At 44.9% G+C, this 12,428-nt stretch overlaps 1 protein-coding gene across 4 annotated transcripts in view; it reads left to right on the top strand.

The window, feature by feature from the left end:
* Positions 1 to 12,428, top strand: part of OLFM2 (olfactomedin 2) — a 282,766-nt gene that overhangs the window by 194,128 nt on the left and 76,210 nt on the right. For all 4 annotated transcript variants that reach the window (XM_061614510.1, XM_061614509.1, XM_061614508.1 and 1 more), the window contains exon 2: positions 518 to 667. In XM_061614510.1, coding sequence (XP_061470494.1) covers positions 518 to 667 — 150 coding nt within the window. The remainder of the gene's footprint in view (positions 1 to 517; positions 668 to 12,428) is intronic.

Raw genomic sequence — 12,428 nt, 5'->3', positions numbered from 1 at the left:
ACATGCTGTTAGCCGTCTGTCTCCTTCAGCAGTCTAGCTACTGCATTCTGCACCAGGTGAAGCTTCTCTCTCTCTCTCTCTCTCTCTCTCTCTGAACCCCTATGCCTGATGAAAAGCTAATTTCTAGGATTTTGAGCATTATTTATTTATTTATTTATTGTTTGATTTATATCCCACCCTTCCTCCCAGCAGGAGCCCAGGGCAGCTCCTCATATGAAGTTCTCTGGCACAAATACAATGCCTGTATTTTGTGCCGGTTTCAATCCAGTTTAATGGCCTTGGCTCCCCCATCCCTCACAGAGACCTCTGTGGTGCTGTGAAGACACTGAGAATATTTCAGTTGAGTTTCCTGTCCCCTTCCTTTGGGACTCTTCAAGAATTCTGAAACTGGTTTAAAAGCATGGTGCAAATATACTGGTCTCCTGTGTTTTGTCTGTCTGCATGTATCTGGGGATTAGGGGTAAGCCAGTATCCTTGAACCTGTCATTGAGTGCTATGTGGCTCTTTCTCTCCGCAGACTCTCTTCCAGAGCCCCGATGAAGGCTGGCAGGTCTACACTTCAGCTCAGGCCTCTGACGGCAAATGCGTGTGCACGGCTGTCATCCCTGTCCAAGGCACCTGCTCCAGGGACTTGCGCAACCGACAGCTACGGCAGCTGATGGAAAAAGTAAGAGATGTGTTTTTAATTGAGGGGGAGGGCTGGCACATTGTGAATGGACACCTCCAGACCTGTTGAAGGTGCTGACTGGGATGGACGGTTTGGTCTGGTTTTGGTCCATCTGCCTTTTGCACATGTCCAGTCATTACTCTGTTCCATCCATATTAATCTATCATTTTTTAAAACACAGACAGGGAAACTCACATAGATCTGAAAATGTCTTTTAGCAAAAACACTTATTTCTCAAGCTAACTTATTTCAAAAATGCTTGCTGAGCCGAGAACCTCATTGCCGAACTTGGAGACGTGTGAAATTTGAAGGATCACCAATGTTCCAAATTCAGATCTGCGCACTGGCCCGGGGGGTGCAGACGAGGTCAGTTTGTATTGGAATTCACAAAGATCAAATTCCTCAAGTGTCCCTAGTGCCAATGGATGCTGCAGGAATTGTGTCTGCTTTGGATTAGAAGGGAGTTAACACAGGGGCCCTGCCTTTTCTGATATGTTTGCAATTAATTCACTGCTCTGAACTGACTGGGGATTCCTCCTTGTTAATATTGGGTGAGCTGTCCCAGGCTCAACTCAGATTTAGATCAGATTAAACCAACCTGTTTCCCCCAAAATTGGAAAATAGCTTGGCGTGATCTGATCTGAATAGATTCAAACCCCATCATACTGGGGATGTACCAGGACCTGATCCCACCCAGAAATGAGTCTTGGGAACATTTATGTTATTACATTTTTTTACCCCACCCTTCCTCCAAGGAACTCACAGTGGCTTACAAGGTTCTCCCCCCCCCAGTTCCATTTATCCTTACAACAACCCTGTGGAGTAGGAAGGAGAGGCTGGCCCAAATGAGTTTCATGACTGAACAGGATTCGAACAGGGATCTCCCTGGTCTTAGTTTGTCACTCCAGTTGTTACACCACACAGGCTGAACTACTGGCTGGCGGCATCTTCTTTGGCAATTGAAATGGACACACTAGCTGTGAGTGCTCTGTCCCATTCTTCTAGACTTTGCAAGATCCATCAGTCTCACAAGAAAAAAGAAAAGCTGTTTCTGAGCTTAAAAAACAAAAAAAGACTGCATCTCTCATTATTCTGGGAGCTCCGTTGCCACCATTCTCTAGACAACACTTTCCTGCTTCCTGCCTCCCAGGTGCATCCTCTACCCCCAGTCCACTTCCTCAGGGAACCCTGTTATCAGGGTTCCCGATCACCGGGAGGCTTTGGCATCCATTCAGCCAAATGCATGAGGGTACAAACTGTACAAGTGCTTAGAAGCCTCCTTGTAACTGGGAACCCTGATAATGCAGGCTTCTTCTTCATGGGGAGGCTTCTAAGCATGTTTGGCTGAATGCAGTTAGATGCTTCCTTCAAACTTCTGCGCCGCTTGCATGATGGTTAGAAGTGGCACATAGTATAAGAACATAAGAGGAGCCCTGCTGGATCAGGCCAAAGGGCCATCTAGGCCAGCATGTTGTTCTCACAGTGGCCGACAGAGCTTGGATAAGTTACTTTTTTGAACTACAACTCCCATCAGCCCCAGCCAGCATGGCCACTGGATGGGGCTGATGGGAGTTGTAGTTCAAAAAAGTAACTTTTCCAAGCTCTGTGCCAGCCAGAAGCCCAGGGAAAGCCTGTAAGCAGAACCTGAGTGCTACAGCCACTCTCCCTACCTGAGCTTTCCAGCAACCGGGATTCAGAGGCATACAGCCTCCAAGGGCGGAGGTAGAACATACTGTAGCTGTTAATGGCTAGTAGCCATTGATAGACTTATCCTTCATAAATCTGTCTAATCCTCTTTTAGCCCTCACTATTTCTGGTGGGAGCTAATTCTGTAGTTCAACTATGTGTTGTGCAAAGAAGTTCCTTTATTTTGTCTGTCCTGAATCTTCCAACATTCAGTTTCTTTGGACATCCACAAGTTCTAGTGCTATGAGAGAAGGAGGAAAACATCACTTTCTCTACACCATGTATCGGTTTGCACCCTCACTCATTCAGCTGAACCTCAGAGTGCGGCTGTAGCGCTTTTCAATTCTATTGTGGGATTCATTCCATAACAGAGCTTGGAGTGACATAGTGGTCAGGTTTCCATCGGATCCTGAAGCACAGCATCAGGTAGAGACACACTTACTGTTGTGCCGGTTCCAGTGTGTCTCTGCCTCTCATTTCTCAAAATGAGGGCACACGACGCTAGTCAAACTCCACCCCTTTTTACTCTTAAAAACTCGTCAGATCAGCTCCAGTGTTGTTGTTGTTTTAAATTCAGCTTCAGGGAGGTTTTGCAACTGATTGGTAGATCAACCCTTTTGTCTTCCAGGTGCGGCCAATGGAAACACTTCGCTGCAGTCTCAGGGAGAGACAGTGATTGGCCCAGTGCTTTGCTGTAGGCGGTCCTGAAAGATCTGAAGTTAGCAGTAGGGAAGGGAGGTGTGGCCAGCAGAGGGCAGTGTCACTTCAAACCACAGCCAGAAAAGACATGCTCGCTGCTTTTGAAGCTGCTAGCATACCCACAGCCTCAGTCTCATGGCCTGCTGTTCCGTTGCTGAAACATGCCAGAAAGGGGGGGAAACTGCATACCACTGGGAAGTGCAGGTTTGGACTCTCATTTCAATAAGAAGCCTGTTTCCCCCAAAACAACTTTTAATTACTGCATTTTCCCCCACAGCCCTTTGCTCTTGCAACATTTAATTGGAATCCAGAGACTTTGATCCTTTGGTGAGCTGTGCTTTCTTCTCAAAGACAGCTCTGCGTCTTTAGGATGCAAAGGAGGGCCCACGGAAGCGTCTTCTGTCTCACCTTCTTCTGTTTAATGAGATGCAAATGGTGCCTTTATTGCTCCGCATGGAGCTGCCGCATGGCAGGATGAGCAGTAAATCCCCCTCCTTGAGATTAATTGCGTTAAAATCTTATTACAAAGGGAAGACGGCGTCATATTGACTTCACACGTGCAAATAAAGTATTTATTAGCCAAATAAGAATCACGTCAATTTACAATTGCAATTACTAGAGCCGCTGCCTGCCCTCTCCCCAACAAGGGAGTTGCAGGCAAGAAGAGTCTGCCAAGCTCAGCTTTCTTATAGCTTTGACAGCTTCGAAATAGGGCAGGGATGGGCAACGTGGGGCCTACATAGCACCATTTTACATGCTAGCTCTTGGTAAGAACCCTGGAAATGCTTGTTTGTTTAATGTGTGTGTTTTAAACTTAAGTGTCTAGTCCTCACTGTATGCAGAAAGAAGCCTTTTTCCAGAAACAGTGAGGGCTAGGTGAGCATATATGGGCACAGTGGGCATTCATGAGCCTGCCCACATATGACATTGAGGAGAAAGTGGAAGAAATTAGGCATGTACATAGGAATTTAATGTACATAGGAATTTATAAGAGAGAAGTTGGATGAGTGGGTGTAGGGAAGAACAAGAGGAGAAACGAACTTTTCTTGCAAGGATGGTTAAGTCCATTGCCCTTACCAAGCAGAGAAGATGGGGCATAATCACCCTTGAATGGTTTGGTCTGAATGGTTTGGTCTGGAGGGTTACAAGCAATGTTAGTGATTGCAAGACCTAGTTTAAATTTGCAGAGGAATCCAATGAGGGATGCATATTTTATGCATTCTTTTGTTGTTGTAGAACTCCATGTCAAAATTCAGAGAAGTGCAAATTTCAAAGGATAGTTGTGTTTTTGTTTGTACGTCGGTTTGGGTAGTGCAAATTCAGTAGATTTGCATGAAAATGTGAACCCAACTAATTCCCCCCCCCGTTCCCTAACTACAAATCCCATCATCCCTGACCACTGCATCTTTCTGGCTGGGGCTAGTTAGTGCCCCATAACATCTGGAGACTCACAGGGTGGTACTCAATGCTGGTCCTAGTCAGAGCAAACCCACCAAAGTTAATAGACATGACTAACTTAGGTTAATTAATTTCAGTGGGTCTACTGTGAGTAGGACTTAATTGAATACAACCCACAGGTTTTCTCTCCACTGGAGCATATAATACTGAACTAGATGGATGAATAGTCCAGTTTAAGACAGCTCAGAAACAAACCTTATGGAATCCATATGTTTCCTCTATCAGCTGATATTTAAATACAGATGCAGGGTTGCTGCTGTCCAAAATATCATACTAATACTTGATAGGGTTATAGTGATGCTTATTGGTTATTGGTTATGAGCCATGAATCTATTGCATGCGTGTTTTTGTGTGTACAATCTTTCCCTTCAGCTTTTGTAAAGAGTGCATGAATTTTATGGGTTTTGTAATATTTTGTGTCTAAGTTTTTGGGTTTTTTTAAAAAAAGATTTCCAAGATTGTCATTATACCACTTCTGATCTCTTTATGCATGTTCCTTAGCGCATCTCTCTCTCTCACACACACACACAGGTCTCCTGCTTGCAAATGCAAGAGTCTTGCGCTCCCTCTTGTTGCACAGAGCTAGCTGCTGCTGCTGCTACTACATTCTCACCATGAGCATCATTGATTGCCTTTCTGTGACATTTGCCGCTGGCTTCTTTAGGCCCAGTCAAAATTTCAAAAGGGCGTTGTAAGAGCCAGGCAACTACAGCATATGGTTATTGCCTTGCAGCTCAGACTGTGTTAACATGGCTGAAAATGGGAAATGGCTGGCCAGCAGAGTGCTCCGCGTGTGTTTGCTCTCTGAGCTCAGCGAGGCCAGGGTGATGCTGGAACGATCGGAGCCAACACACAATAAATACTTAAATGGCCATCAGTTGGCAGCACCGCTCGGGTGCACTCTTGGTCTCTCCCTAATGGGGCAGAGAAGGAAAAGCAGCTAATTTTCTCAGCAGAGGTTTGGCTTCATGGTCTGCATTTTCAAGTCAGAGTATGAGACAAATCACACTAATCTATTGGGTGCGAAGGGTGTGATTACGCTCGAATCACTATTGATCGTGCGTACTTAAAAGTGCAGTGGCCAAGATAGTAATGCTGTCACCAATTCACAGGGAAAGCATAATCCCTGTGAATTTTACACTGGAAAACAAAATGAAGAAGAGCCTATTTAAGGTAACTCTATACTACATAAACCTAAATCTGCTTTATCCCCATTTCACGGTCGTTGGCTTCCCCAATAGCACACCAAAGACTGTAGTTTAGTGAGGATGCTGGGAATTACACTGCCTCCCTTGTGGCAGCACAGCTGTCTCAGAGGAGTGATGACTGTTCAACCTGCCTGTAGCGCAGATTTACCTTGAGTGATGGCATCCCACAAATCAGGCCAGTGCAATTCCAGAATTCACTGCTAGAATATGCGGTGGTCTTATATGATATGCTGAGCAAGCTGTGAACTTAGTGCAAGGGGTAGAGTTGCCACATATCAGGCTTTGGTCCGGAGACTCAGATTTTGAGGTTGATTCTCAGGGCAGTGAGTTAAATCAAGGTTATCGACTAGTCTGGCACACCTAGACTTGATACTTTCTTCTAAGTGTGAAGTTGTACTAGCCTAGGTTTGCTGATGCATGCCTTCTTTGCGTAGATATGACTAGCACATCCAGCAGCACCAGTGATATAAACAAGAATTGCACATCTAATAGTGGGTTGCCCTGGCCATATTGTCCAATCAGTTAGCCACAGGGAAGGCATAGCACTGTGAAACGTGCTTTATAAAACTCTTTTCTCAACAACAACAAAAAATCAGGGGAAATACCTCTCTTCCTTGACCGCCCCCCCCCACTTCTCAGGGCCTATCATATACTACTGAGCCATGCGGTCTGGCCCAACCCACATGTCAGATTTTTGAGTTTCAGTTAACAACCCTGTGACATAACTAGGGACGCTGCCTTGTGGCATTACTTAGGCTCATCTTGTGACATCACCAAGCCCCATCTCTTGGGCCACTGATGGGCCCTCTTCTGGAAAAGGGGAGGGAAAGCAGGTAGAAGGAAGCATCCAGGCTCCCTGTACTGCCCTCGCATCCCTCGGCACCTCTCAACATCCAAAAATAGTTCTGAATTGCAAGCAAAGAAGAAGGGCATAGCAAAAATGCACTTGCAAAACAAAGATCTTTGCAAAAAGAAGGGTTTCCACTTCTGCCTGGGCAGCCAATGGCATCCTGGCCTGTCCCTGCTTAGATGGGGCTGTAGGGCTGCTGTAGGCAACAAACAAATGGATAAATGATCCTTTCACACACACACACCACAAATGTCTTCTTTGGTACTGCCATTTAGAAACATTTGACATTTAATTAACTGTTCCAGCAGGGAGGTTGTAGTTGAGGCAGGAAAGAGAGCTGTGGGCAGTCATGAATGCTGGAGAGAATTCTCTGGACATGGAGAGATCAGGAAAGGAGAGTGATGGCACCGTGGAGATGAAAGGATTAATGTCTCCTGGAGGGGTGAAAAATTGGACTTCCGATCCACACACCACCTTACTTGCTGCCGCCATTGTTTCCTTGCCAGTAAATTATCAGAATGGGCAAACAGATTTGGAGCCAGCTGTGAGCAGCAGGGCCAAAGCTGAAATCTTCCTACAGAAATTTCAGCAAGCAACACTTTCAGAAGCCCCAATTTTAGGCAAGCAACACTCCTAGGGAGTTTTGGTCTGACCTACCCATTTTTTTAATTGGAAAGAGTGAAGAAAGGTCAGCAAAGGCCAAGGACAGAAAGGGCCCTCAGGATTGTAAAGCCAGATGCAAACAGGACCTGCACAAGCGGAAATCTTGTGACCCTTCAGTTGTAGTCCAACAACATGCTCTATTTCTTTCCGTAATGTTTTGAGGAAGAGATGAAATACCTCCCACAATCTTTTTGTGCATGGGTGTTTTGCAAGCACGCTGTTTCTTCAAAACTGTTTATATTGCACTGGTAGAAGGCACACCTCTTTCAAAAGCTACTGTAGACTCTCCTTTCCTCAGCCTCCTGTCCATTTATGAGCTTACCCTGACCCTGAAGTGGTATGTGTGCAAATTGTTATCTCCCATTATTTGCCAACCCATGCCTTGAGATCTTCCAACTACAGCTGTGGTTTGTTCTTCAGTGACTTGTAGCAGGGCCTTCTTTGTAATGGCACCTCAGCTATGGAACTCCTTTCCATTGGAGATACGTTTGTCTTCCTGCACCGGGGAGCAGGACACCTGACCTCCTCTCTGACACTTTTGTCAAAATGCAAACACCATTTGGGTTGGTCTTTCACAGTCCAATCCACTTTCTGTGTAGCATGGAAGAATTTGGTAACATGTGCCTCTGAGCATATGGTGAGTGGTGGCAATTGCAATCAGCCCAAATAATAGAAAGAAGACATGTGCTGTGCTGATCTTGTTTTAGCAGGGAGGAAGCAACATTATTAAGACAGTTGATATAGTTCAGATGGTCACTTTGAATATGTCTGATTTCCTTTGAAATTTTAGTGAAGTTTCCTATAGGAAATCATTTTCTTTTTTCCTGTTTCTGTGAATATGTGAAGTACAGCAACACTTTGCAAAATTTACACTTAAAAAACTCCAAACATAATTGTGGAATAATGGCACTGACTTCTGCAGAATAGTCTCCAGTGGACCTCAGATGTGTCTCAATTTGCACAAGATAAAACCGTGGGAGGTGAAATATATTCTAGCAAAATGCTAGGTGTGCTCTATGTTTTTAATTGACCATGCCCACCTTGCCTTAAATGAAGTGGTTTAAACATAGCAGGCTGAAAACATGCATCCTCTGTTTTCCAACAGCTAGAGTCATTGCTGAAGTAGCAACATATTGGAATCAGTCTGATTTTACATCAAACTGCAGTTTCACATTCCACTGTAATGCACCCAAAATAGAAATAGAACATAACCTCCAGTTTGAAACACAAAAAATGCTGTCTTCACCATCATATGACACTGACCACTAAAAAGGCTTTGAAATTAATAAAAATAAATTTGACACAGATTTCTAGGATGAATAATGAGGGAAATAAACTTTTCTAGTTTAGATTCTCTGTAGAAACATTAGTAACACAGGAAAGAAGCAAAGTAAGAAGAACAAACATACAAAAATATAATTCTCTATCATTGGCGATGGCAGGTGTTGCCACCACTCACTGTATGCTCAGAGGCACATGTTACCAAATTCTTCCAAGCTACACAGGAAGTGGATTGGACTGTGAAAGACCAACCCAAATGGTGTTTGCGTTTTGACCAATTTGTAGGGCAGTACAATATCTCAGAGAGGAGGTCAGGTCTCCTGCTCCCCTGGTGCATTCACTATAGCTGCCCAATTTCCCTGCTTCTTAAAGTTTGATAGAAATAGCTGTGGGCTATAGGTATGTTCTTAAACCGCAAGGTTTTTTGCATATTAGTGGATTTACATTGTATTTCATTGTAAGCTTTGTGCACTGCCCTGGGAAATTTGGTTGAAAGAAGTCTCTCTCTCTCTCTCTCTCTCTCTCTCTCTCTCTCTCTCTCTCTCTCTCTCTCTCTGTACTGTGCCATAGCCCAATTCATACAGTTCTACAATAAAAAGGATTGATTATCTTGTGGTATTTCAATACGCATAGCCTCTCAGAATGTATGCTTGTTTTTCAGTGTGTGGAATTACTAAACAGACATTGGGATCAGACCCCAGTTAAAGCAAAGGGATGGGAAATGAAACACTAATCTGTGTCCCTCCAGATATTGTTGGACTCCAATTTCCATCAGCCCCAGACCATGGCCAATGGTCAGGTATAATGGGAGCTACAGTCCAGCAACATCTGGAGGACCTTGGTGTTCTCCACCCCTGCTCTATAGTAACCAGAGACATCAGGGGAAGTGTTTTAACAGGTCTTATTCCAGTTGTGCTCACATAAAGATAATCATCAGCAGATAAATGCATTTTTCTCTTTAAAAAGAAGTGTTTCATAACGTTTTTATCCTACTCTGTTTTAATCCCACCCTTTCTCCAAGAAGCTCAGGGTGCTGTACATGCTTCTTTGATTTCTCCCTCCACATGTAATCTCACAACAACCCTATAAGGTAGATAAACTGAGAGATAATGTCTGGCCCAAGATCCCCTAATGAGCTGCATGGCTGAGCAGGGATTTGAGCCCACGTCTCCCCAATGTAATGCTCACACTGGATCATGTAGAGTTGGTTGGCCTCATTGATTCCAGACCAACATCTGACATACCAGTGTGGGTCCAGGACCTTGAGATGCATTGGTAGGCCAAGCCTCAGCCAATTTTCCAGAATTTTCCTTTTATCTAGATCTTGGTGTAGGAGCTAGAGAAAATCTGAAAGGGCAAGTCTGGGTAATTCCAGATTTCAGGTATCAGCAGTATGCTGATGATACCCAGCTTTATTTCTCTGTAACATTGGGAGAAACCGTGCAAGCCCTGGACCAGTGCCTGGAGTCGGTGGTGGGCTGGATGAGGGCCAATAAACTGAGTCTGAATCCTAGCAAGACAGAGGCTAGGGTTGGTGGTTCCTGAGTTCAGATAATTTGACAGTTGCCTGTTTTGGATGGGGTTGTACTCCCTCTAAAAGAGCAGGTCTGTAGTCTGGGGGTGCTCCTGATCCATCTTTGTTGCTAGAAGCCCAGGTAACCTCAGTGGCCATGAGTGTCTTTTACCAGTTTTGGCTGGTAAGACAGCTGTGGTCATTTCTGGACCAGGATAGCCTGACCACTGTTGTCGATGCACTGGTAACCTCCAGGCTGGATTACTGTAATGCGCTCTATGTGGGGCTGCCCTTCAGGTTGGTCTGGAAGCTGTAGCTGATGCAAAATGCAGCAGTGCGACTGCTCATTAGGGCAGTCAGCATGTCACTCCGCTGCTCAAAGAATTACACTGGCTGCCCATTAGCTACTGGGCCAAGTTCAAGGTTCTATTTTTGGTGTACAAAGCCCTACACAGCTTGGGACCAGGATACCTGAAAGATCATCTTACCCCTTATATATCCAGTCGATCACTGCACTCTGCAAGTGAGGGCCTCCTGCAGTTACCATCTTATCAGGAGGTCTGTTCTGCACAACATAGGAAGTGGACCTTTAGTGATGTGGTATCTACCGTTTAGAATTCCCTCATATTATATATTAGCCAGGCACCATCTCTGTTATCTTTTCGGCACCTACTGAAGAACTTCCTCTTTCAACAATCCTTTTAAGTAGAGACCTTATCTCAGTGTGTGCCTGTGCTGGAATTGCTTTTTAAAATGTTTTTAAAGCTTTAAAGATGTTTTTAAAGATGTTTTGTTTTAATATGAGTGCCAGTTTGGTGTAGTGGTTAGAGTGTTGGACTACGACCTGGGAGACCAGAGTTCGAATCTCCACACAGCCATGAAGCTCACCGGATGACCTTGGGCCAGTCACTGCCTCTCAGCCTCGGCAATGGTAAACCACCCCTGAATGCCGCTTACCATGAAAACCCTATTCATAGGGTCGCCATAAGTTGGGATCGACTTGAAGGCAGTACATTTCCATTTTGTTTTAATATATTTTAAAGTCTGTTTTTAAGATATTTTACAGTGCTTTTAGTGTTTTTGTTTGCTGCCCTGGGCTCCTTCTGGGAGGAAGGGCAGGATATAAATGTAATTAATAATAATAATAATTTTAGTAGTATCCAGTTAGATAACTATTTGTGGAGGTGGTTTTCTTTGAGGGGCATAGGAATAGGGATGTTAGAATTAATTTCCATCCTTAAGGGATGCTAGTTTCTATCCTCCAAAACACCTTTAGCTATTTTGATTCTATTGTTCATACATTTTTATTGATGCGGAAAGAATTGAGTTTAGAGTGGAGGAATAGAACAAATAGAGGAGAGATGGTGACTTCAAAAGGACCAATTCTTTAAGTGTTTCATACCAACCTTCTCTCTCTCTCTCTCTCTCCCCCTCCCTCCCTCTTTCTCTCTCTTTGTGAGAAACATAGGATTTGCCTTACAGGGCCAGCTCCAAAGGGCGGGGAGGTGGGGCCCTGCTCGAGGGCCCCTGGGGCTACAAGGGGCCCCGAGGGGCCCCTCTGCTCCCCTTCCATGATTCGTAGCAGGATCGCACACCAAGAGCTCCAGAGCTGCCGCCATTCTCTTGCTTCATCCTACCTTTCTCAGCTGTTGTGCGGTTGCGTGCACAATGCTGCCCTTAACCAAGATGGCAGCCAAGTTTCCCTAAGGGGCTGAAGCCTCTGCCGCCATCTTGGCTCATGACAGGGATGCACGTGCATAGCACACATGTGTGCCATCAGCCAAGATGGTGGCAGAGGCTTCAGCCCTTTAGGGAATCCTTGGCCGCCATCTTGGTTAAGGGCAGTGCTGCATGTGCAACTGCACAACCGCCAAGAAAGGTAGGTTGAAGCAAGGGAATGACGGCAGCTCCGGAGCTCTCAGTGTGTGATCCTGCCACGAATCATGGAAGGGGAGCACCAGGGCCTGGAACAAGCTTATGCCCAAGGGTCCCGGCATGTCTGGAGCCGGCCCTGCTTAAATATATATATATATATATATATCCCCTCTAAACTACTTTTTAACGCCTTTTATGGCTCACAAAGTCCTGGACACAGTACATTGGTTTTATCCTGGCTTTTATAACTGATTTTTAATGCTTCTTGTAATCTCACCTTGATTTTTAATGTGTTAAACCATGCTCACTTCACTGTGTATTGAAAGGATGAAGCAGGGATGGTGGAAACTCCAATGAATAAATGAATGGAAGTGCCTCAAAGGGAGAATTCTTGTGAGTGTGACAACTGCAGGGAATGGCTTAACTCAGCGATGGTTTCATGCACTGTCCAGTAGGATTTTGTTTGGCCTTCCAGTACATTACTGCAGCCGTGAGGAACCTGTGGTCCCCCAAGTGTTGCTGGACTCC

Source organism: Rhineura floridana, chromosome 3 (genome assembly GCF_030035675.1).
Source record: "Rhineura floridana isolate rRhiFlo1 chromosome 3, rRhiFlo1.hap2, whole genome shotgun sequence".
NCBI lineage: Eukaryota > Metazoa > Chordata > Lepidosauria > Squamata > Rhineuridae > Rhineura > Rhineura floridana.
Note: the sequence above shows the minus strand (reverse complement) of the source record. Positions and strands in the feature narration are given on the sequence as shown.